The sequence below is a fragment of the Loxodonta africana genome, chromosome 21 (genome assembly GCF_030014295.1).
Source record: "Loxodonta africana isolate mLoxAfr1 chromosome 21, mLoxAfr1.hap2, whole genome shotgun sequence".
Classification (NCBI taxonomy): domain Eukaryota; kingdom Metazoa; phylum Chordata; class Mammalia; order Proboscidea; family Elephantidae; genus Loxodonta; species Loxodonta africana.
In genome coordinates, this window is record NC_087362.1 from 12,275,889 (window position 1) to 12,303,803 (window position 27,915).

The following is a 27,915-nucleotide window of genomic DNA, read 5'->3' on the forward strand; positions in this document are numbered from 1 at the left end:
GTTTCCCTGGGGTGCGGCCTGCACTACGTTTTATCTTACAAGAGATGAAAGGGAAGCAAGCAGAGCATGGGGGACCTCATACCACTAAAAAAGCAGTGCTGGGAGCAGAGCATATCCTTTGGACCTGGGATTCCTGTACAGAGAAGCTCCTAGTTCAGGGGAAGACTGATGAAAAGGACCTTCCTCCAGAGCCCACAGAGAGGAAAGCCTTCCCCTGGAGCTGATGCCCTGAATTTGTACTTCTAGCCTACCAGACCGTGAGAAAATAAATTTCTCTTTGTTAAAGTCATCCACTTCTGGCATTTCTGTTATAGCAGCACTAGATGACTAAGAGACATACATACAATAGAATACTACACAGCTGATAGGAGAAATGAAGTCTTGATACATGCTACAATGTGGGTGAAGCTGGAAGACATTATGCTGAATGAAATAAGTCAATCACAAAAGGACAAATATTGTATGACCTCACATATATAAAAAGATCAATGTATACAGAAAAACTTTATTAGTGGTTACCAATGGTGGGAGGGAGGAGAAACAGGGGGTGGGGGAAAGGTTAGCAGTGAGGGAAATACCACTTTGATTAGGGGCGGGGTTGCACAATTGATTATTGTAACTTCTGTCAATAAGTTGTACACCTGTAAAACATTGAATTGGCAAAAGTTGTGTGATAGATATGTTTACAACAAGGAAAAAAAAAAAGATAACTGTTGAGTCTGAACCTTGAAAATCTTTCCAAACTAGGAAAATTGAGTGTGTAAATAAATACCAAGTGAAAGAAGCCAGGCACAAAAGGTCGTGTATTGTGTGATTCTACTTATATGAAATTTCCAGAGTAAGTAAGTCCAGAGACAGAAAGAGGATCAGTGGTTGCCAGGGGATGGAGTCACCACTCGTCTGTCAGTTTCTCCTACTGTGATTGCTTGCGTGTTGTTTGATGCTGAAAGCTATGCAGTTGGTATTTCAAATACCTGCAGTGTTATTCAAAGAGGACAGGTTTCAGTGAAGCTTCCAAACTAAGACAGACTAGGAAGAAGGACCTGGTGATCTACTTCTAAAAAAACTGGCCAGTGAAACTTATGAATAGCAGCATAACATTGTCTGATATAGGGCCGGAAGATGAGGCATTCAAAATACAACTGTGGAAGTGCTGCCTTCTTAAAGAGTGGGCCTTAATCATGTGGATGGAGTAAAGCTGTTGGGACCTTCATTTTCTAATGTGCTATGACTCAAAATGAGAAGAAATAGCTGCAAACATCCAGTTGTAATCAGAACATGGAATGTACAAAGTACGAATCTAGGAAAATTAGAAGTTGCCAAAAATGAAATGGAACACTGGAAGATAAATACCCTGGGTGTTAGCTAAAATGGACTGGTATTGACCATTTGGAATCAGGCAATCACACGGTCTACAATGACGGGAATGACATAATATTGAAGAGGAACAGTGTCGCATTCATTGTCGAAAAGAACATGTCAAGATCTATCCTGAAGAACAACGCTGCCAATGACAGAACAATATCCATACACCCAAAAGGAAGATCAGTTAATACGACTATTATTCAAATTCATGCACCAGCCACTAATGCCAAAGATGAAGAAACTGAAGACTTTTAGCAACTTCTGCAGTCTAAAATTGATCAGACATGTAATTTTATATGCATTGATGATTACCAGTGATTGGAATGTGAAAACTGGAAATAAAGACAAACAATCCGTAGCTGAAAAATATGGTCTTGCTGATAAAAAGGACACCGGAGATTGCATGATAGAATTTTACAAGAGAAACTGTTACCTATTCATTGGAAATACATTTTTTCAACAACTAAAATGACAACTATACATGTGGATCTCACCAGATGGAATACACAGGAATCAAACTAACTACATCTGAAGAAAGAGACAATGGAAAAGCTCAATATCATCCATCAGAACAAGGCCAAGGCTAAGTGCAGAAAAGACCAGCAATTACTGATATGCAAGTTTAAGTTAAAGCTGAAGAAAATTAAAACTAGTTCAGGAGAACAAAAATATAAGCTTTAGTATATGCCAACTCAATTTGGAGACCATCTCAGGAATAGATTTGACTCATTGAACACTAAAGATCGAATACCAGATGAGTTGTAAGACGAAATCAAGAATATCATAAAGGAAGAAAGCTAAAGGTCATTAAAAAGATAGGAAAGAAAGAAAAGACCAAAATGGAAGTCAGAAGAGGCTCTGAAACTTGTTGAAATATCTCAGTTGAAAAAGACGTTTACCTGTATTTTATCAGCTAGCCAAAGGCAATAGAGTGTGTGTATTATAACAAGTTATAGATAGTATTGGGAGGAATGGGGATTCCAGAACACTTAATTGTGCTCATGAGGAACGTGTACACAGATCAAGACGCAGTTGTTCTGACAGAACAAGGGGGTACCGAATGGTTTAAAGCCAGGAAAGGCGTGTGTCAGGGTTGTATCCCTTGACTACACTTACTCAATCTGTATGCTGAGCAAATAATCCAAAAAGCTGGACTGTATGAAGAACGGGGCATCAGAATTGGAGGAAGACTCATCAACAACCTGTGTTATGCAGATGACACAACCTTGCTTGCTGAAAGTGAAGAGGACTTAAAGTACTTACTAATGAAGATCGGAGACTACAGCCTTCAATATGGATAACAACATAAAGTAAACACGAATTCTCACAACTGGGGCAATAAGCAACATCATGATAAATGAAGATTGAAGTTGTCAAGGATTTTGTTTTACTTGGATCCACAATCAACGAGTATGGAAGCAAAGCCAAAAAACCAAACCCATTGCCATCGAGTGGATTCTGAGTCATAGCAACCGTATAGGACACAGTAGAACTGCCCCATAGAGTTTCCAAGAAGCACCTGACGGATTTAAACTGCCAACACTTTGGTTAGAAGCCATAGCTCTTAACCACTATGCCACCAGAGTTTCCAAAGCAGGATTCAGAAAATCAAATGACATATTACAGTGGGCAAATCTGCTGCAAAAAAAAAAAAAAAAAACCTCTTTAAATGATTAAAAATCAAAGATGTCACTTTGATGACTAATGTGGGTCTGACTGAAGCCATGTTATTTTCTAACTCCTCACATGCATGCGAAAGCTGAATAATGAATAAGGAAGATCAAAGAACTGATGCTTTTGACTTATGGTATTGGCAAAGAATACTGAATGTACCATGGACTACCAGAAAAACAAACAAATATGTCTTGGAGAAAGTACAGCCCCAATGCACCTTAGAAGCAAGGATGGAGAGACTTTGTCTCATGTACTTAGGACATATTATCAGGTGGGACCAGTCTCTGGACATTATGCTTGGTAAAGTAAAGGATCAGTGAAAAAGGGAAAGACCCTCAATGAGATGGATTGATACAGTGGCTACAACAACGGGTTCAAACACAGCAATGGTGTGAGGATGGCACAGGACCGGGCAGTGTTCTGTTGTATTGTACTTAGGGTTGCTATGAGTCAGGATCTACTCAATGGCACCTAACAACAACAAGAGGCTGGAGAAGGGGAGAATAGGGCTTTCTTTTTGGGTGTTCTGGAAATAGTGAAAATTTTCTTACAACATTGTGCGTGTACAAAGTGTCACTAATGGTAAATTTTGTTATATGTGTTGTACCACATTTAAGGAATTAAAACACACATACATACACAGACACCTAATAAAATATAATACTGTTTACACCAGACATTCAAGGAAACACACTAGCTTCAAAATCTTCAAAAAAGTATTGTTTTATGACGCTATTACTCATTCTCTAAGCATGAAATGCTTGCTTGACTGAAGAGCATCCGTAGTGTTGATTGACAACAGGTGTTCTAAAGTCTATTTCATACCTAATTTCCTTAAAGATTCAGTTTCTTGTGATCCAAGTCGTATATTCCAGTGGTGATACAACAATTGCTTAATGGAAGACAAAAAAAAAAAAAAGTCATTGTACCAGTACCAGTACAAGGCTGTTTTGATTACAATAGCCATGCAATAGGTTCTGAGGTCAGGTAGTACGAGGCTCCTACTTTGTTCCTTTTCTTTAGTAATGCTTTACTTATCCCGGGGCTCTTTACTTTCCATATAAAGTTAATTCTAGTTTTTCCATTTCATGACATGAGGGACCTGCTTCACAGTTAAATCGTGTATACAAGACTAACGGGCATGCCAACCCAAAAGCAAAGACAAGAAGCCAGGAAGGGACACAAAAACTGGATGAATGGAAACAGGGAACCTGGGGTGGAGAAGGGCAGAGTGTTGACACATTGCAGTGTCGGCTACCAATGTCACTAAACAATTTGTGTATTAACTGTTTAATTAGGAACTATTTGCCTAAGCCAGGAGGAGCATCTAAACTTCTTCTTCTACTCAGTGTAGTACAAAAGCGAATGAATAAAGGTTTAGAACTGACAAGTGGGCAGAAAAACAAGGCAGAAGGAAGTGTGCCTTTTTTTCCTATCTGCCTGTTTGCTGGGGAGTTCCTGGGTGGTGCAAATGGTTAACAAGTTTGAATGCTAATCAAAAGATTGGAAGTTCGAGTCCACCAAAAGATGCCTCAGAAGAAAGGCCTGGTGATCTAGGTCCAAAAATTCAGTGATTGAAAACCATATGAAGCACAATTTTACTCTGTCAGACATGGGGAAGCCGTGAGTCAAAGTCATTCAACAGCGATTCTTAACTGGTTTACGTGTTTGCTGGCTCAACTTGCAGTGAAGGAGAGATAGCGTCTACCCGGTTGTCTATCCCAAATTGTGAGAAGGGTCACAATTAGTATACTGTTTACAGAAAAAAATAGTGGGAGGGAGGCAGGCCGACTCCACCACCCACTGCTCGGGAACCCTATGGGACAGTTCTATTCTGTCCTGCAGGGTTGCTATGAGTCGAAACCTACTGAATGGCGAGAGGTTTGGTTTTGGTTTTTGCTGGAAGTGAGCAGGGAAGACAGAAGAGAATGGCTGCATAAATGAGGTCTTGTGGAGCACTGCTATGAAGTACATTGAGGCAGAGGAGAGCTCATTACCGTACAACCAAAGAGCAATATAAATCACTATTTATGCCCCTACTGGAAATACTACCTCTGTACAGGTGCTCACCCCTAAAGTCATACATGCGCAAGCTGAATGAGCTGTATTAGTGGAAATAAACCTTTCAGCTTAAGGGAGAAATTGCCCGAGGACTGATTTTATCACTCCAGGAACTCTTACATTGGAGTGTAAGCATTGGATAGTGTTTGGTTAGAATATATGGCTTTTTTTGCTAGTATTTCAATCTTATATTTAAGTAGAAGTTACTGAACAAGACCTGCACAATGTTGTCGTATTGATTTAACACACGTTATGTTCTAATCAGTCTTGATAAATCTCATGAATTGTAACAATTCACATGAACTGTAACAACTAATACGTCCTTCAAATACTACTATTATAGCAAAATACTACTAATAATAATTCAATTTCTGAAAAATAGGATGGATTTTGTTTATGAGATCATTTTCTACATATTTTTTAAAGTCTACTTTAATCCTTGGGAATTTTTAATTTTGTGTTTTCAGAATTGGTATACAAAATTTTTTAAAACATTTTTTTAAATTTTAAAATAGTTCTGTCCTTTTCTAGGAGAATAATTAAACATGTGGATAATGGAGACTTCAGGGAGAGATTTGAAATAGCCTTTCTGAGTCTCTCAACAGTTCTTGTAAAATGGCTTTCTTCCCTGTTGGTTTAGTAACTGAAAATTGGAAGACACTTTCCCAAAGGGCCATTATTACTAAAACAGTGGCCCCAGATGGCCACCCTCCTTATGGCAGGGTTGGTTCATAGAGCAGATGGTGCAGGCAACATGGGATGTTATGGAGATGACGTTAGGGGCAGTTATTCCACCACTGAGCATTAGTGTTCTGTGCTTGGTGATGCATGGACACCTGTGTTGTGCGGAACTTCAGGATTAGAAAATGTTATAAAATTAAACCAGTGAGACAACTGTAACGGAGTTTAGACTTTGTCCTTCTTTCTTTGAGAAAAGTAAATTACCTTCTGATCACTTTGAAATTTACCAGCATCTCTGATTATGACTCCCTAAGCAGAAAGGGATTCCCAGAGTGGCACTAATGGTTAAGCCTTGGACCTCTGGCTGAAAAGTTGGAGGTGCAAACACACCCAGAGGCACCTTGGAAGACAGACCTGGAAATCTACTTCTAATAGGTCCCAGTGCACACTTTGAAGACTCTATTCTGACATATACGGGGCTGCCTTGAGTCGGAACTGACTCTACAGCAGCTACCCACAACAACGAGCGGAAGGATTCGGAGCCGTTCACATTTGGTATCAATCCGGTGATTTCGCCTTGAAGGCTCTGCCTTCTCCAGTGACCGGCAAAAAACTATTGTTCTAGAACCTTCTTCAAAAATGTAAAATGATAATGTATGCGAATAAATTTTAAAAATATGTATTAGTTGGCAGTACTGCTATAACAACAGATTTAGTGACTTAATACAACACAGATTTATTATCTTATCATTCTGGAGGTAAGAAGCTCAAAATAGGTCTCAATGGCTAAAATGAAATTTTCAGCAAAGCTGCATTCCTTCTGGAGGCTTTTAGGGGAGAATCCATTCCACTGCCTTTTCCAGACTCCAGGGTCTGCCCACATCCCTTGGCTCATCCTCCATCCTCACAGCCAGCAATGGCTGACCAAGTCTTCCTCACATCACAAAACCCTAACACTGACTCTTCTGCCCCCTTCCTGCATTTAAAAGGACCTTTGTGATTACATTGGACCAACCTGGGTAATTTCAGCTCAAGATACTCAACTTAATCACATCTGTAAGGACTCTTTGCCGTGAAAGATAATTTATTCACAGTTCTGGGGATTAGAATGTGATATCCTTGGGGGCTATTATTTTACCTACCACAGCATCATATAGGATCTGCTAATGATAACATGTGTTGAAAATTATCAAATACCTTACAAAAGGTATATGCATGGCAAAACACTACAATGTATAGGGTATTTTCAGTAAACATTATTCATTTCATATTTGGTATTAATATTTAGGTATGTTGTTGTTGTTAGGTGCCATCGAGTTGGTTCTGACTCATAGTGGCCCTATGCACAACAGAGCGAAACACTGCCTCGTCCTGCACCACCCTTACAATGGTTGTTATACTTGAGTCCATTGCTGCAGGCACTGTGTCAATCCACCTCATGGAGGGTCTTCCTCTTTTCTGCTGACCCTGCAATTTGCCAAGCATGATGTCTTTCTCCAGGGACTGATCCCTCCTGACAACATGTCCAAAGTATGTAAGATGCAGTCTCGCCATCCTTGCTTCTAAGGAGCATTCTGTTGTACTTCTTCCAAGAAGGATTTGCTCATTCTTTTGGCAGTCAATGGCATGTTCAATATTTTTTGCCAGCATTACAATTCAAAGGTGTCAATTCTTTTTCTGTCTTCCTTATTCCTTGTCCAGTTTTCACATGCGTATGATGAGATTGAAAATACCATGGCTTGTGTCAGGCACACCTTAGTCTTCAAAGTGACATCTTTGCTTTTCAACACTTTAAAGAGGTCTTTTGCAGCAGATTTGCCTAATGCAATGTGTCTTTTGATTTCTTGACTGCCGCTTCCATGGGTGTTGATTGTGGATCCAAGTAAAATAAAATCCTTGACAACTTCAATCTTTTCTCCATTTATCATGATGTTGCTTATTGGTCCAGTTGTGAGGATTTTTGTTTTCTTTACTTTGAGGTGTAATCCATACTGAAGGCTGTACTCCTTGGTCTTCATTAGTAAGTGCTTCAAGTCCTCTTCACTTTCAGCAAGCAAAGTTGTGTCACGTGCATAACGCAGGTTGTTAATGAGTCTTTCTGCAACACTGATGCCCTGTTCTTCTTCATACAGTCCAGCTTCTTGGATTATTTGCTCAGCATAGAGGTATGTTGAAGGGATACAACCCTGACACACACCTTTCCTGACTTTAAACCACTCAGTATCCCCTTGTTCTGTCTGAACAACTGCCTCTTGGTCTATGTAAAGATTCCTTATGAGCACAATCATGTGTTCTGGAATTCCCATTCTTCGCAATGTTATCCATAATTTGTTAAGATCCACACAGTCGAATGCCTTTGCATAGTCAGTGAAACTGGTAGTCTCTGCTTTCAGCCAGAATCCATCTGACATCAACAATGATATCCCTGGTCCCACATCCTCTTCAGAAGCTGGCCTGAATTTCTGGCAGTTCAGTTAGATCTCCTTTCTTGGGAATAGGCATAAATATGGATCTCTTCCAGTCAGTTGACCAGGGAGCTCTCTTCTGTATTTCTTGGCATAGGCGAGTCAGCACTTCCAGTGCCGCATCTGTTTGTTGAAATATCTCAATTGATATTCTGTCAATTCCTGGAGCCAGTATATTGGTAAATACATACATAAAGAATATTTGTCAGTGATGAAGTATAAATTAACATCAAATAAGAAGATAACATAAACACTCCAAAACCATCATCTATCTTCAGAATTAGAAAATAACAATACTAAAATCTTTATAATCCACTCCAATTTCTCCCATTCTCTTAAAATCTCCTGTTTCCCTAGGTAAAAACTGTCATGAATTTTGTGTTTGTAATCCCCTTGTTTGCTCTGACTGTTTTATACTCGTTATACATATGTATATATATATAATCCCTAACAGATAGATAATGTACATACATAGACACACAGATACATATTGTTTTTGAATTTTACAAAAATGGTGTCATAACATAACTTCTGGACTTGCTTTTTTCACTTAATTTTGCAATTCTAAGATTCATTCATATTGGTGCAAAGAGTAGCATTCAATTTTGTTAACATATTATAACTATCTATTTTCTTGCTGATGGATATTTGAATTGGTTCCAGTTTTGTTGTTGGTGTTGTTATTGCTATAGCTAACAGTTCTGCTAGAAATATCCTTGCCTATGTCTTGTGGTGCATACGTGTAAGAATTTCTCTAAGGTCTATGTTTAGAAATAAATATTTTGTATCTTGAGCACTTACACAAATTTACAATGCGATGTCAATTTTTTTTTAATTGCATCTGTTTCTCCTTTCAACAGCAGGATATAAGAGATTGCTTTGCTCTATATTCAAGCCAAATTCTGACATCACCAAACTTCTTATTTTTAACAAGTCAGTGCTCATAAATTAGTATCTTATTAATGTCTTAATTTGCATTTCTTTATTCAATAATGTTGAATTTTTTTTTTAGATAATTTATTAGCCATTTGTGACCCCTGTCCTAAGAAATGCCTCTTCATTCCTTTGGTCATTTCTCTACTTAGTTGTTTGTGTTATTCTTATTCATTGGTATGAGATCCTTTATAGTTTGGTCGTAATCATTTTTTATATCACATCATCCTTATTTTCTTTTGGAAGACCTCTTTTTTCATAGCCTTTATTTAAAAAAAAGGGGGGTAATGGTTAAAAATCAGTAAAATTCATATTTTTATGTATAGTCTTTCCATGCTCCCTGCTTTTATTCCTGAGTGTTCTATTTACACACCTCTTTTCTCACCTAGACTATTAGCGCCCAGGAGGCAGACACGATGCGTTGTCCTTTGCTATAACCTGGACTTTATAACCCTCGGCACCTTTCCTGTTACACAGAAGGTATTCAATAAATAAAAATAAAATACATAAAGAACTAATCACTAAAATATAGAAAAATTTAGGTACTAATCATACAAAGACACAATGATTAGCGGATTTTGTGTCAAAATATTTACAGCATAAATTATGATATGTCCCCAATGTTTGTCCAGCTAATATATTTTCATTTTTAAGACCAAGATCTGTTATGCATTCCTCAGGGAGTCTTCCTGACCCTTCATCTTTGATCTTTCTTAGCTACTCCTTCCTGTGTTTCCAGAGAATGTGGCGTACGCTTCCAACATAACTGTTATAACATGGAAAGATGGTCTTCTGTCTGTAATATATCCTCCACAATATAACGAGCAATTTTACTGAAGGGTTTGTCTTTCGATTTCATATCACCAGCACTAAACTAAATTCAGGCTGACAGTATGTGCTCAAGAACATGTTTTGAATGAATTTAAGAAAATTTGAAAGTATAAACATTGATTCATTTTTTGTAATTTTATTTCTGTAAAATACATACAATAAAATTTTTTCCGTATTAAGGAAAGGTGATCAAACAGAATACATAAATTATCAAAATATCATTAAGATCACATGTTAGCAAAATTTTGTTGATGAAAATTAAAAAATGGCTGCAATATTACATCAACAGGGAACTGCCTGAAGTTCAAGCCAGGTTCAGAAGAGGATGTGAAATGAGGGATATCATTGCTGATGTCAGACAGATTTTGGCTGAAAGGAGAGAATACCAGAAAGACGTTTACCTGTGTTTTCTCAACCATGCAAAGGCATTTGGCTGTGTGGATCATAATAAATTATGGATAACATTGCAAAGAATGAGAATTCCAGAACCCTTTATTGTGCTCATGCAGAGCCTGTACATGGATCAAACGGTAGTTCTTAAACAGAACAACGGGATACATACAGGGTGGCTTAAAATAGGAAAATTTGTACAGCAGGGTTATATTCTTTCACCTACCTTATTCAATCTATATGCTGAAGAAATAATTTGAGAAGATGAACTATATGTCGAAGAATGAGGCATCGAGACTGGAGGAAGGCTCATTAACAACCTGAGATATGCAGATGACACAACCTTGCTTGCAAAAGTAGGATCATTTGAAACACTTACTGCTGAAGGTAAAAGACTACTGCCTTCAATATGGCTTATACACCTGAACATAAAGAAAACAAAAATCCTTACCACTGGACCAATAAACAACGTCATGATAAAGGGCCAAGAAACTGAAGTTGTCAAGGATTTCATTTTTCTTGGACAGACAATCAATGCCCATGGAAACAGAAATCAGGAAATTGAGGGACATATTGCATTGGGAAAATCTGCTGCAAATGACCTCTTTAAAGTGTTAAAAACAAAAATATCTCTCTAATTAATAAGGTGTACTAACATGCACCTGATCCAAGCCACGGCCTTTTAAAACACCTCATATGCGTATGAAAGCTAGACAATGAAAAAGGAAGACTGAAGAAGAATTGACACATTTGAATTGTGGTGTTGGCGAAGAATATTAAATATTGAAGATACTATGGATTGCCAGAGGAATGAACAAATTTATCTTGGAGAAAGTACAGCCGTAATGTTCCTTAAAAGCAAGGACGGTGCTTACTTTGGCCTTAACATCTGGAGGGACCAATCACTGGTAAATGGATAGTGGTGGTGGTATGATGACGCGGAGAGTTTAATTTGTGCCTCTGATTTGGCAGTATATCCTGGAGGCTGAAGGTCTGAAGCCAGAACCTCGGGTTCTGAATTAGAGCTCTGCTACTTGAAAGCTGTAATCTTGTTGAAGCTACAAAACTTAACTTTGCCCCAGGTGCCACATCTGTAAAACTAGGCAAATCACAGCACCAACCTTATAAATTTGCTATAAGAGTGGTAGGAATAATCCATAATGTGCCTTACAGCATCTGACAAAAGGTGCCATGTCAGTATGAGCAAATATTTACTATGACAGATGAGGGTTTTACACACACACACACACACACAGATGTGTGTATGTCTGTGTGTATATTTATATATGTGATAAAGATAAAAAATGTAAAAGTATGTCAATGCTGAAACTAGAAAAGCTAATACATAGAATTCATGATATAATGAATTATCTCTAATTAATGAAATAATAAGCTTGAGAGTGGAGTGGTTGTTCGGTGGTAAAATTCTCTCCTGCCATGCAGGAGACCCGGGTTCAACTCCCAGCCAATGTACTTCATGTGCACCCACCACCCATCTGTCAGTGCAGGCTTGTGCGTTGATATGATGCTGAACGGGTTCCAGGGGCACTTCCAGGTTAAGATGGACTAGGAAGAAAGGCCTGGAGAGCTACTTCACAAAATCAGCCGGTGAAAATCCTATCTGATCTGCCACAGATCATGGGGATGCCACAGGACTGAGCAGCACATATGTATGGATGGATATATATATATGTACACATACATACTATACATATATATATAATTACTTTGAATGGAAATTATCAGTCGGTTAACTTTCCTGGCTGGTATCGTTGTAACTTGTCTTGCTTCAGCCTACACCTGCAGATAAGGCCAAGGGAGGTTGACGTTTATCCAGTGCAATTCCTTTGGTGGTAGTTTCTGAAATTCCTTTAGTGGTAGTTAGGGCTGAGGCACGCAGAGCAGAAGGGCAAAGGAAATTGGACCCAACCACCATGAGTTCATGGTGTGCTTCATGGTCCTCTGAACTCTAGGCTAAGAGAGGATGGCCTGTCCATGGCTGGTAGAAGCTTGTTCCACATTCCTGCTTAAAATTTCTGCAGACCTTTGTGGCTGGTGAGATTTCCACATTATCCTTAGCTTTATGATAAAAAAGCTGAGGTGAACTCTGCGACTCCGTTGTCACTTTTGGAGATACATGGGGCACCTAAAAACCAAAAAAAGAAAAACAAAAAAACAAACCTCTTGCCGTCGTGTCGATTCTGACTCATAGCAGCCCTATAGGACAGAGTAGAACTGCCCCACAGAGTTTACAAGGAGCGCCTGGTGGATTCGAACTGCCGACCTTTTATTGGTTAGTAGCTGTGGCACTTAACCACTGTGCCACCAGGGTTTCCATAGGGTACCTAGCAAGCAGAAAAAAATATATTACCTGATATATAACTTCAGTTACAGCTAGAAGACAGTGGTCTCACTGCAGAAATATTGACCAAAGGGTCTATATAGATTTGTAACATTCTTTACAAACTATAAATTTGACCTACCTGCGAGATAAGCAGTACACCTGGCCTGCTATTAGAAAATCATTCTTCGTGATTGCTTGTTTACCATATTCTGACAACTTGTAAGTTGGTAGTGAAAGAATAAAAAAGTCAATGAATATCGGTGTTCAGTTTCTCTGAATATCTCCAGCCTTGGCTATTTTTCATGGAAATAATTCTTTCTTAAAATTTTTTTAACTTTAATCCTGCTTATAATGAACTCTAAGTATTTTATTTGTTGATTTAAAAAATCTAAGGGGAAAAGTATATGTTTAAAGTCATATATAGTGCTTATATTCATATACTCTGTACACACAAACGCACATGCACCTGGTTATCAATCTTTGTTATTGTATCATTAATCCAAAAATTGTGAACAAAAGTTTGGTTGAAGTCGTTGGCTCCTTTGTTTTTAAAATTGAATAAGAAATGCTTAACTGGGAAATACCACTAGCCAAACTTTCTTTATGGATGGTTGGCAATAATGTTCTTTGTTATTCTATTTATTTTTCCCAAATCATCTATTTCATAGAACTCACATGCTATGTTAGCTATAAGAAAATGGATTTTCATCGTGAAGAAATATATATGTCGTTTTTACAGCACAGAAAGATTACAAGAAAATTTCAATAAATGCATCCCTAGATGCTATTGCCGATCTACTAAAAGAAATGATACTAGAAAATAAACTCAAAGGTGAAAACGTTTTATTATATGTGCCTAACAGCAATCCAATATTTTATTCTGGGAAACCAAGAGAGTAAAATTTGAATGGAACAGTAAAATATAGACACTTTTTTTTTTTTGAACTATATAGATTTTTTATATATATATATATATATATATAGATTACTGAAGACATGGGCAGTGTTTTAGAACTACAGTGGCTCTTGTAGGTGGAAGTGAGTGATGATTGTGGAATATGGAATTCACCACAATGTCAGCAAATTTCCTCATAATTCAGAAAAGCCCGAAGAATAACTTATGAGATCCTAAATGTTATAAAGCAGGTGTTTCTTTCTTTCTTTTATCATAGGATTACAGAGTAAATATCTTCCTTCGTCAGAAATGGAACGATCCTCGCCTTGCATATAGTGAATACCCTGATGATTCTTTAGACCTAGACCCTTCCATGTTGGATTCCATTTGGAAACCTGATCTGTTCTTTGCCAACGAAAAGGGCGCCAACTTTCATGAAGTTACAACAGACAACAAATTGCTAAGAATTTTCAAAAATGGAAATGTTCTTTATTCAATAAGGTGAGTCATAGACTTAAATTCCTGATTTCAGTGAAACGGTGTGTTTAGGGTTACTTTATTAATTAATTTATTTTTTTGTGAAAGTTTTGAAATTTGTGAGCAAGTACTATCATTGTTCCACTTGAGTTCCTTTAACATACCATTCCCCAAATATGATCAAGGAATAATTGTGTACTCTTGTTAATAACACAGACCAAAGTCCCAGATTCAGGAACTGTATAGTAATTCCTGGATATCCACTCTTTTAACAAGAGACCCAGGTCATTAACCAGATTGTTAGGAGGCTTAAAGGAAAATTGAAAGGCAGCTGAATCATACATTGTGATTATGTTTTTATGCGTGCATACCTCATTTAAATATTTATAAGTGAAGTAATGCTTATATTTAGCTACGTGATATCCATTTTACATAAATTATTTTTCACGTATATTTATGTTTTAGATTTCTTTTGGGTCTCCAGCCATTTTTCACCTTATCCGTCCAATTTCCATCCTTTGTAACATGGTACAACTAGTAATTTATTGATAAACTTTGAAAAAAAGAGAGCAGAGGAAATAAATCACTGTAATATATAAAAAATGATAACAATCAAAACCTTTATCCCGATTCCTGGCAAAGATCTGATTTATATTTCAGTTTTTCACTTTATATTTCTCAGAAGACAGTGTAGCATTTAAAGATGAATTCTAAAACATAATGATAATTAATACCAAAACATAATCACTAATTTCTGGCCCTTTGAGCTCAGGAACTAATTCAGCTTGGGCTGTTCATTAAATATCAAAAAAGTACAAATTCAGTAAGTAGGTCCTTAGAGTTACATACTTCGATGATTTGTGTTACATCTGAAAAACCTTCTAACATGGAATGATTATCTTAAATCTATCATAAGGATTTTCCTAATTCAGTTGTGAAAAACAGGACATCAGGTAAGAATTCACATCATTTTTCTTAAGGCAAAGAGAATATGCTTTGTTTTAAAAAAAAAAAAAAAAATTGCCATCAAGTCAATTCCAACTCATTGCAACCCTATAGGACAGAATAGAATTGCCTCATAGAGTTTCCAAGGAGCAGCTGGTAGATTTGAACTCTCTATAAAACCCTGGTGTTGTAGTGGTTAAGTGCTACGGCTGGTAAAGGGTCAGCAGTTCGAATTCACCAGGAACTCCTTGGAAATCCTGTGGGGCAGTTCTACTCTGTCCTATAGGGTCAGTATGAATCGGAATTGACTTGATGGCAACAGGTTTTTGCAAACTGGTGGCGTAGTGGTTAAGTGCTATGGCTGCTAACCAAAGGGTTGGCAGTTCAATTGCACCAGGCGCTCCTTGGAAACTCTGTGGGGTAGTTCTACTCTGTCCTATAGGGTCGCTATAAGTCGGAATCAAATCGATGGCACTGGGTTTGGTTTTTGTTTGTTATCTTTTGTTAGCAGCCAAGCTCTGAACCATTACACCACCAGGGTTCCATGCTCTGCTTAAAACAGGCCAATGTTTTAAATATTTATATCATCAGTCATGTGTTTTAAAACATATCATGATGGGCTTAATATTAAGTCTTCAGGCTTAAAATGAATTCCTTATACTTTATCTCTCTTCTTACCTCCTTTTTTGCTCATTTGATTTCTCATAAGGAAAGGAAATATTTGATATTGAGTTTGTGTGCCAAAAATCGGGGGTAGTTTCTACTTTTGTCAGGTAATAGACTTAGGTAGAAGGAATGAGATAAAAATGTTTTCTCTTACTTGCTTACCGATATTGAAAACCTTTTTTTTTTTTGCAAAGCGGTTTTATAAATAATAGTAATCCTTTCATCTCAAAATATTGTCTGCTTTCACATTTTTTTTTCACATGAACAATTTTTTTTCAATAAATTTATTACTTCCTAAGAGTAACAAGATGGTATTACTCTACAGTGAATTTCATTTTCATCAGATTTCTGAAAAAAACTAACACATCTGTAAATCTTGAGTGATTAAGTCACTAAGAACATATAGCATGGTCCCAATATATGTCCACCAAACAAAAGACCTGCAAAGTATGTAAAGCAAAAACCGATAGAATCGAAAGGAGAAATAGACAAACCTAAAACTACAGCTTTAGACTTCAACACAGCTCTCTCAACAATTGATGGAATAACCAAACAGAAAAATCATCGAGGTACAGAAGAACCCAGTAACACCATCAACCAACAGGATCTAATGGACATTTCCGGAACATTCCACCCAATCACAGCAGAATGTACACTCTGCTTAAGTGCCCACAGAATATACACCAAGATAGGCCATATCCTGAGCCATAAATGAACTTCGAAATACGGAAATGAGTTTAAGTCCTACAGAATGTGTTCTCCAGCCACAAGGGAATCAAACTAGAATTTACTAATGAAAGATAACAGAAAAATCTCCGGTCACTTGGAAACTAAACCACACTGTTCTAAATAATCCATGGGTCAAAGAGGAAGTCTGGGGTGGGGGAGGGGATACAGTAAACTGAATAAAAATAAAATTAAAAAATACATATTTGTAAGGCATAGCTAAAGGAGCTGTGGTGGGGCCAGGGTGGGAAGTTATAGCAGTAGATGCACACACTGGAATAGAGAAAAAGTCCCAAATCAAAATCTAAGATCCCTCTAAGAACCTAGGAAAAAAATAAACAACAACAACAAAAAAAAGGCAGAAAAAAAGAAAATAATAATGATACAAACAGAAGCCAACAAAACTGTATTCACAAAAGTAGAGAAAATCAGTGAAGCAAAGAGCTGGTCCCTTGAAAATGGTAATAAAATGGATGCAATTCTAGCAAGACTTCCAAAGAAAAAAATGGAGAAAACAAAAATCACCAACATCAGAAATGAAACAGGCAGCTTCATAATCACTGTATGCCTTAAAGACATCGAAAGGAATATGAGGGAATACCACCCAACGTAGAACAGATAATTCGAGTAGCCTTATAACTCCTCGAGGAGCCCTGGTGGCACAGTGGTTAAGCCCTCAGCTTCTAACCAAGAGGTCAACCGTCAGAACCCAGCAGCCGCTCTGAGGTAGAAAGATGTGACAGTCTGCTTACATAAAGATTGACAGGCTTGGAAATCCTATAGGGACAGTCCTACTCTACCCTACATGGCCGCTATGAGTCAGAATCGACTAAACAGCAACTTTTTTTTTTTTTTTTAACTAACCAGCTGCCTTGTGGAGACCTCATGTGTGTCAGACCAGAACTGTGTTCCATAGGGTTTTTAATGGCTGATTTTTCAGAAGTAGGTCCCTTTCTTTCAAGGTGCCTCTGGATGGATTCAAGCTGCCAACCTTTCGGTTAGCAGCCGAGTGCATTAACCATTTTCATGCCCCGCCCCCAGGCTACCTATAACTAGTAAGAATATTGAATCCATAATTTTAAAACATTCACAAAAGAAAGAAATCTCCAGTCCCAGATGGCTTCATGGGAGCAATCTGCCAGTTGTTAAAGAAGAATTAATATCAATTCTATACAATCTTTTCCAGACATTAGAAGAGAACACTTCACAATGCATTTTATGAAGCCAGTATTATACTGATATCAAAACCAGAAAAAAGACAGTATGAAAAAAGAAATCTACACAGCAATATATCTCATGAAATTAAGAACAAAAATCTTTAACAAAATTTTAGAAAATAAAGTTCAGCAATATATTTTTTTAAAAGTTAAATATCATGACCAATAGGGACTTATTCCAATGAGTACAAGGGTGGTTTGGTATCCAAAAAATTAACCAATGTGACCTACTATTCTAACACACTAAAAAACAAACAAAAATCACATGATTATCTCATTGACACAGAAAATCATTTGAAGAAATTTAATACCCATTTTAATTCTCAGGAAAAAGGAATAGAGAGAAACTTCCTCAACGTAAAAAGAACAACTACAAAAAATATTACAGCTAATACAAAACAAAAATCTTGCTGTCATAGCCACCCTATAGGACAGAGTAGAACTGCCCCATAGGGTTTCCAAGGAGCGGCTGGCAGATTCAAACTGCTGACCTTTTGGTTAGCAGCTCAGTTCTGACCACTCTTCCACCAGGGCTCCATGCTTATACAGCTAACATTAAAATGAACACTTTCCCTCTAAGATCGGGAGCAAGGCAGGATGTCTGTTCTCTCCTTATGTATTCATCACAGTGCTGAGTGTTCTGTCTAGTGCAACAAGGCAAAAAGGAAACAAAAGATACAAAAATCAGAAAGAAAGAAAATTGTCCCTATCTGGGTGACAGCAATGTATATACAGAGAATCCAAAAAACTACAAAAAAAGAAAATAGTCTTAACACCAATAAGTGAGTTCATCAATGTTGCGAGGTCCGAGATAAACATCAAATACTATACATATATTAGCAATGAGCATGTAGACATTTATGGTTGCTCAAAAAACAAAGGTGGAAATCTAACTAAACCTGTACAGGACTTTCATACTAAAACTACGTAACACTAATGAAACAAATGAAAGAAACTCTAAATAAATGAAGAAACACAGCATATCCAGACTGAAGACTCAACATAGTAAAGGTCTCAATTCTCCACAAATTGATATACACATTTAACACAATTTCTATCAAAATTCCAGCAAGATATTTTGTAGCTAAAGACAAGATTATTGTAAAATGGAAATGGAAATCCAAGGAACTTCAATAGTGCAAAGAAATTTGAAAAAGAATAATAAAATGCTGAGAAAAACATTCTTACCTATTTCAAGACTTGTTGTATAGCTACAGTAATCAAGCATGCATGGTATTGGGGAGGCACAGACACTTAGATCAAATATGCAGAAACATACACAAATATGCCCAACTGATATTTGATAAATGTGCAAAAGTAGTTCAATGAAGGGAAAGCGGTCTTTTAACAAATGGTTCTAGAGAAATTGGACAGCCACCGGTCACTTTTTTTTTTTTAACCTAAATCTTACACCTTTCCAAAAATCAACTCAGAACTAATCAGAGGTATTACATTAATGTAAAACATGTAAAAATATAAAACTTTTAGAATAAAATGTAGAAAACCTTTGGAATCTGTGGCTATGCAATGAGTTAGTTCTTGAAGTTGACAACTAAAGAATGATCCATAGAAGAGGAAATTGATAAACTGGACTTCATCAAAATTAAAAACTTTACTTAACAAAAGACCCTGTTAAGAAGATGAAAATACAAGCTACAGAGTGGGAGAAAATATTTTCAAACAACATACTCAACAAAGGACAAGTGTCTAGATTATAAAGAGCTCTCAAAACTCAGTAGTAAAATAACAGAAATGCCAAGTAGAAAATGGGCAAAAGACATGAGACATTTCCCTGAAGAAGATATACAGACTACTGATAAAAACCAAAACCAAACCAAACCCGCTGCCATCGAGTTGATTCCGACTCAACGGAGCCCTGGTGGCTCAGCGGTTAACAGCTACAGTGAGTTACGCTGCTAACCAAAAGGCTGGCAGTTCAAATCCACTAGCCGCTCCTTGGAAACCCTACAGGGTAGATGACTGAAAAGCACTTGAAAAATGTTCAACAGCATTAGCCATTAGGAAAGTGCAGTAATTGCACAGCCAGAAATTTATACTAGAGAAATGAAGATTTGTGTTCACACAAAAAAACTGTATATGACTCTCTATAGAGGATTCATTGGTAATAGCCAAAAAAATGAAAATTCTCAGACGTCTTTCAATAGGTGAAAGGTAAAATAACCTGTGATGCATCCATACTATGGTACTCTCCTCAACAATAAAAAGGAACTATTGATAAACTCATTAACCTAGACGAATCTCTAGAAAATTATATTGACTGAAAAAGCCAGTGGCTTCATACTACATGATTCCATTTATATAATCTTCTGGAAATGACAAAATTATAGAAATGGAGGACAGGTTAGTGGTTTCCTAAAGTTAAATAGGGAAAGTGACTGGAAGTTAGGTGGGTATGGCTATCACAGGGCCACAAGTTTCCTTTTGGTGAGGGAAATATTCTGTATCTTGATTATGTCAATATCAGTATTCTTGTAATATTGAACTACAGTTTTGAAAGATGCCACAATTGAGTGAAACTGAGCAAATAGTATGCAAGATCTCTCTGTATTCTCTCTTACAACTACGTGTAAATATGCAAATATTTTAAAGTAAAATGTTTAATTTAAAAAAAGTATAAATATATACTTTAAGTAATTTTAATATAGCTTAATTGGGTATTCTTATGGTCATGGTGCATAATTTGTTTAAGACTGAGATTTCAGGTATATACCCATGCATTTATATCAATATAGTATGCAATAAATGAGATAATAGAAACTAAGGGAACATATTCAACATTCAATTAACTGTGTTAGAAAAATTGGCTATTCTTTTTCTTTTTCTTAAGTTGGTAACTTCACATCATATACAAATTAAACTCCTCAAAAAACTAAAAATAGAGCTAACATATGACCCAGCAGTTCTACTCCTAGGTATATACCGAAAAGACTTGAAAGCAGACACTTAAAAAGCGACTTAGACGCCAATGTTTGTTGCAGCACTATTCACAATCGCCAAAAGGTGGAAACAACCAAAATGCCCATCAACAGATAAATGGATAAACTAAATGTCCTACGTACATACAATAGAATACTACTCAGCCTGTAGGAGAAATGAAGTCTTGATACATGCTACCGTATGGATGGGACTAGAAGACATTATGCTGAGTGACATAAGTCAATCACAAAATGACTGGATGGCAACAGGTTTGGTTAAGGAGCCCTGGTGGTGCAGTGAATAAAACAAGTAGCTGCTAACTGAAAGGTCGGCAGTTCAAAACCACCAGCCACCCCACGAGAGAAAGATGTGGCAGTCTGCTTCCACAGAGATTTACAGTCTTGGAAACCCTATGGCGTCACTATGAGTTGGGATTGTCTCTGTGGCAGTGAAACCTTCCTCATTTGCAAATAAAAAGTTTACCGAATAACAGCTTCCGCTCATAGGTAGCAGCATCCAATCTTGTGTATCTCGAATCTCTTGAATTTTCTAGCGTTCCAGCTCTGTTTAATTTTCTTTCAAAAATACTTCCATGAAGGGGGCGGAGCCAAGATGGCGGACTAGGCAGACGTTACCTCGGATCCCTCTTACAACAAAGACACGGAAAAACAAGTGAATTGATCACATACATAACAATCTACGAACCCTGAACAACAAACACAGATTTAGAGACGGAGAACGAACTAATACGGGGAAGCAGCGATTGTTTCCAGAGCCTGGAGCCAGCGTACCAGTCAGGTACGGCACAAGCACAGAGACCTGCTCCACCCCCCTGAACTAACCCCGGGAGGGGGACCAGCCGGTTCCACGGGCGGCGTGGGATACAGCCGGTAGGAGAAGTCCCCGGGAGGCAGTGACTGATCTTGGAGCAGAAAGAGCAGCATCCGAGCCGGGGAACCGTCTCGCAGGGATTTGGACTGCACGCAGGTACGCCATAAACACGGAGAGTTGCTCCACCCCCTGAACTAACCCCGGGAAGGGGACCAGCCGGGTCGCGCGGGCGGCGTGGGACGCAGCCGGTAGGAGAAGTCCCCGGGAGGCAGCGACTGGTATTGGAGTGGGGAGAACAGCGTTCCAGCCGGGACACTCGGTCGCGGCACAAGCACGGGGAGCTACTCCACCCATCTGAACTAACCCCGGGAGGGGGCCTACCTGGTTCAAGAGGGCGACACGGCCACGCGGCTGGAGGGAAGAGAAGTCCCCGGGAGGCAGCGACTGATTTTGGAGTTGAGAGTGCACCGTCCCAGTAGGGGAGCCTTGACGCTGGGCGTGGGGCTGGAAGCGGAGGATCTGACCGTGACTCCAGCGGGCCAGACCCCCTGGGGGCAATCTCCACACAGTCAGCACACATAGGCGACGCGCCTGCGGGAATCTCAGATATAACAGTCATTCCAAGCAAGACAAGCAACTCTGGCTATATTCTGAGGTGCTACTCTCCTATCTCTCTGTTCCCTCCCCCACCCTCCCCAGGCGGCTTCATTAACATCTGAATAGCCTGAGCCAGAGGGAGAACTCTGATAGGGATCTGATCGCAGTTTTTTTTAGCGGATTTTCTGGAAAAACTAGTTTCCCAGTGATGGCTCGGAGACAACAATCCATATCAAACCACTTAAAGAAGCAGACCGTGACAGCTTCTCCAACCCCCCAAACAATAGAATCAAAATCTTTTCCAAATGAAGATACAATTTTGGAATTATCAGATACAGAATACAAAAAACTAATTTACAGAATGCTTAATGATATCACAAATGAAATTAGGATATCTGCAGAAAAAGCCAAGGAACACACTGATAAAACTGTTGAAGAACTCAAAAAGATTATTCAAGAACATACTGGAAAAATTAATAAGTTGCAAGAATCTATAGAGAGACAACATGTAGAAATCCAAAAGATTAACAATAAAATAACAGAATTAGACAACACACTAGGAAGTCAGAGGAGCAGACTCGAGCAATTAGAATGCAGACTGGGACATCTGGAGGACCAGGGAATCAACACCAACATAGCTGAAAAAAAATCAGATAAAAGAATTAAAAAAAATGAAGAAACCCTAAGAATTATGTGGGACTCTATCAAGAAGGATAACCTGCGGGTGATTGGAGTCCCAGAACAGGGAGGGGGGACAGAAAACACAGAGAAAATAGTTGAAGAACTCCTGACAGAAAACTTCCCTGACATCATGAAAGACGAAAGGATATCTATCCAAGATGCTCATCGAACCCCATTTAAGATTGATACAAAAAGAAAAACACCTAGACATATTATCATCAAACTCACCAAAACCAAAGATAAACAGAAAATTTTAAAAGCAGCCAGGGAGAAAAGAAAGGTTTCCTTCAAGGGAGAATCAATAAGAATATGTTCTGACTACTCAGCAGAAACCATGCAGGCAAGAAGGGAATGGGACGACATATACAGAACACTGAAGGAGAAAAACTGCCAGCCAAGGATCATATATCCAGCAAAACTCTCTCTGAAATATGAAGGCGAAATTAAGATATTTACAGACAAACACAAGTTTAGAGAATTTGCAAAAACCAAACCAAAGCTACAAGAAATACTAAAGGATATTGTTTGGTCAGAGAACCAATAATATCAGATATCAGCACAACACAAGGTCACAAAACAGAACGTCCTGATATCAACTCAAATAGGGAAATCACAAAAACAAACAAATTAAGATTAATTAAAAAAAAAATACACATAACAGGGAATCATGGAAGACAATAGGTAAAAGATCACAATAATCAAAAAGAGGGACTAAATACAGGAGGCATTGAACTGCCATATGGAGAGTGATACAAGGCGATATAGAACAATACAAGTTAGGTTTTTACTTAGAAAAATAGGGATATATAATGAGGTAACCACAAAAAGGTATAACAACTCTATAACTCAAGACAAAAACCAAGAAAAACGTAACGACTCAACTAACATAAAGTCAAACACTATGAAAATGAGGATCTCACAATTTACTAAGAAAAACGCCTCAGCACAAAAAAGTATGTGGAAAAATGAAATTGTCAACAACACACATAAAAAGGCATCAAAATGACAGCACTAAAAACTTATTTATCTATAATTACCCTGAATGTAAATGGACTAAATGCACCAATAAAGAGACAGAGAGTCACAGACTGGATAAAGAAACACGATCCATCTATATGCTGCCTACAAGAGACACACCTTAGACTTAGAGACACAAACAAACTAAAACTCAAAGGATGGAAAAAAGTATATCAAGCAAACAATAAGCAAAAAAGAAGAGAAGTAGCAATATTAATTTCTGACAAAATAGACTTTAGACTTAAATCCACCACAAAGGATAAAGAAGGACACTATATAATGATAAAAGGGACAATTGATCAGGAAGACATAACCATATTAAATATTTACGCACCCAATGACAGGGCTGCAAGATACATAAATCAAATTTTAACAGAACTGAAAAGCGAGATAGATACCTCCACAATTATAGTAGGAGACTTCAACACACCACTTTCGGAGAAGGACAGGACATCCAGTAAGAAGCTCAACAGAGACACGGAAGATCTAATTACAACAATCAACCAACTTGACCTCATTGACTTATACAGAACTCTCCACCCAACTGCTGCAAAATATACTTTTTTTTCCAGCGCACATGGAACATTCTCTAGAATAGACCACATATTAGGTCATAAAACAAACCTTTGCAGAGTCCAAAACATCGAAATATTACAAAGCATCTTCTCAGACCACAAGGCAATAAAACTAGAGATCAATAACAGAAAAACGAGGGAAAAGAAATCAAATACTTGGAAAATGAACAATACCCTCCTGAAAAAAGACTGGGTTATAGAAGACATCAAGGAGGGAATAAGGAAATTCATAGAAAGCAACGAGAATGAAAATACTTCCTATCAAAACCTCTGGAACACAGCAAAAGCAGTGCTCAGAGGCCAATTTATATCAATAAATGCACACATACAAAAATAAGAAAGAGCCAAAATCAGAGAACTGTCCCTACAACTTGAACAAATAGAAAGTGAGCAACAAAAGAATCCATCAGGCACCAGAAGAAAACAAATAATAAAAATTAGAGCTGAACTAAATGAATTAGAGAACAGAAAAACAATCGAAAGAATTAACAAAGCCAAAAGCTGGTTCTTTGAAAAAATTAACAAAATTGATAAACCATTGGCTAGACTGACTAAAGAAATACAGGAAAGGAAACAAATAACCCGAATAAGAAATGAGAAGGACCACATCACAACAGAACCAAATGAAATTAAAAGAATCATTTCAGATTATTATGAAAAATTGTACTCTAACAAATTTGAAAACCTAGAAGAAATGGATGAATTCCTGGAAAAACACTACCTACCTAAACTAACACATTCAGAAGTAGAACAACTAAATAGACCCATAACAAAAAAAGAGATTGAAACGGTAATCAAAAAACTCCCAACAAAAAAAAGTCCTGGCCCGGACGGCTTCACTGCAGAGTTCTACCAAATTTTCAGAGAAGAGTTAACACCACTACTACTAAAGGTATTCCAAAGCATAGAAAATGACGGAATACTACCCAACTCATTCTATGAAGCCACCATCTCCCTGATACCAAAACCAGGTAAAGACATTACAAAAAAAGAAAATTATAGACCTATATCCCTCATGAACATTGATGCAAAAATCCTCAACAAAATTCTAGCCAATAGAATCCAACGACACATCAAAAAAATAATTCACCCTGATCAAGTGGGATTTATACCAAGTATGCAAGGCTGGTTTAATATCAGAAAAACCATTAATGTAATCCATCACATAAATAAAACAAAAGACAAAAACCACATGATCTTATCAATTGATGCAGAAAAGGCATTTGACAAAGTCCAACACCCATTCATGATAAAAACTCTTAGCAAAATAGGAATTGAAGGAAAATTCCTCAACATAATAAAGGGCATCTATGCAAAGCCAACAGCCAATATCACTCTAAATGGAGAGAACCTGAAAGCATTTCCCTTGAGAACGGGAACCAGACAAGGATGCCCTTTATCACCGCTCTTATTCAACATCGTGTTGGAAGTCTTAGCCAGGGCAATCAGGCTAGACAAAGAAATAAAAGGTATCCGGATTGGCAAGGAAGAAGTAAAGTTATCACTATTTGCAGATGACATGATTATATACACAGAAAACCCTAAGGAATCCTCCAGAAAACTACTGAAACTAATAGAAGAGTTTGGCAGAGTCTCAGGTTATAAAATAAACATACAAAAATCACTTGGATTCCTCTACATCAACAAAAAGAACACCGAAGAGGAAATAACCAAATCAATACCATTCACAGTAGCCCCCAAGAAGATAAGATACTTAGGAATAAATCTTACCAAGGATGTAAAAGACCTATACAAAGAAAACTACAAAGCTCTACTACAAGAAATTCAAAAGGACATACTTAAGTGGAAAAACATACCTTGCTCATGGATAGGAAGACTTAACATAGTAAAAATGTCTATTCTACCAAAAGCCATCTATACATTTAACGCACTTCCGATCCAAATTCCAATGTCATATTTTAAGGGGATAGAGAAACAAATCACCAATTTCATATGGAACGGAAAGAAGCCCCGGATAAGCAAAGCACTACTGAAAAACAAGAAGAAAGTGGGAGGCCTCACCTTACCCGACTTCAGAAACTATTATACAGCCACAGTAGTCAAAACAGCCTGGTATTGGTACAACAACAGACACATAGACCAATGGAACAGAATTGAGAACCCAGACATAGATCCATCCATGCATGAGCAGCTGATATTTGACAAAGGACCAGTGTCAATTAACTGGGGAAAAGATAGCCTTTTTAACAAATGGTGCTGGCATAACTGGATATCCATTTGCAAAAAAATGAAACAGGACCCATACCTTACACCATGCACAAAAACTAACTCCAAGTGGATCAAAGACCTAAACATAAAGACTAAAACGATAAAGATCATGGAAGAAAAAATTGGGACAACCCTAGGAGCCCTAATACAAGGTATAAACAGAATACAAAACATTACCAAAAATGATGAAGAGAAACCTGATAACTGGGAGCTCCTAAAAATCAAACACCTATGCTCATCTAAAGACTTCACCAAAAGAGTAAAAAGACCACCTATAGATTGGGAAAGAATTTTCAGCTATGACATCTCCGACCAGCGCCTGATCTCTAAAATCTACATGATTCTATCCAAACTCAACCACAAAAAGACAAACAACCCAATCAAGAAGTGGGCAAAGGATATGAACACACACTTCACTAAAGAAGATATTCAGGCAGCCAACAGATACATGAGAAAATGCTCTCGATCATTAGCCATTAGAGAAATGCAAATTAAAACTACGATGAGATTCCATCTCACACCAGCAAGGCTGGCATTAATCCAAAAAACACAAAATAATAAATGTTGGAGAGGCTGCGGAGAGATTGGAACTCTCATACACTGCTGGTGGGAATGTAAAATGGTACAACCACTTTGGAAATCTATCTGGCGTTATCTTAAACAGTTAGAAATAGAACTACCATACAACCCAGAAATCCCACTCCTAGGAATATATCCTAGAGATACAAGAGCCTTCATACAAACAGATATATGCACACCCATGTTTATTGCAGCTCTGTTTACAATAGCAAAAAGTTGGAAGCAACCAAGGTGTCCATCAACGGATGAATGGGTAAATAAGTTGTGGTATATTCACACAATGGAATACTACGCATCGATAAAGAACAGTGAGGAATCTCTGAAACATTTCATAACATGGAGGAACCTGGAAGGCATTATGCTGAGCGAAATGAGTCAGAGGCAAAAGGACAAATATTGTATAAGACCACTATTATAAGATCTTGAGAAATAGTAAACCTGAGAAGAACACATACTTTTGTGGTTACGAGGGGGGGAGGGAGGGAGGGTGGGAGAGGGTTTTTTTATTGATTAATCAGTAGATAAGAACTGCTTTAGGTGAAGGGAAAGACAACACTCAATACATGGAAGGTCAGCTCAATTGGACTGGACCAAAAGCAAAGAAGTTTCCGGGATAAAATGAATGCTTCAAAGGTCAGCGGAGCAAGCGCGGGGGTCTGGGGAACATGGTTTGCGGGGACTTCTAAGTCAATTGGCAAAATAATTCTATTATGAAATCATTCTGCATCCCACTTTGAAATGTGGCATCTGGGGTCTTAAATGCTAAAAAGCAGCCATCTAAGATGCATCAATTGGTCTC

At 37.8% G+C, this 27,915-nt stretch overlaps 1 protein-coding gene across 2 annotated transcripts in view; it reads left to right on the forward strand.

Moving 5' to 3' along the window:
- The window catches only part of GLRA3 (glycine receptor alpha 3), a 240,913-nt gene that overhangs the window by 94,414 nt on the left and 118,584 nt on the right, over window positions 1-27,915 (forward strand). For both annotated transcript variants that reach the window (XM_003415819.3, XM_003415818.3), the window contains exon 4: window positions 13,917-14,140. In XM_003415819.3, coding sequence (XP_003415867.1) covers window positions 13,917-14,140 — 224 coding nt within the window. The remainder of the gene's footprint in view (window positions 1-13,916; window positions 14,141-27,915) is intronic.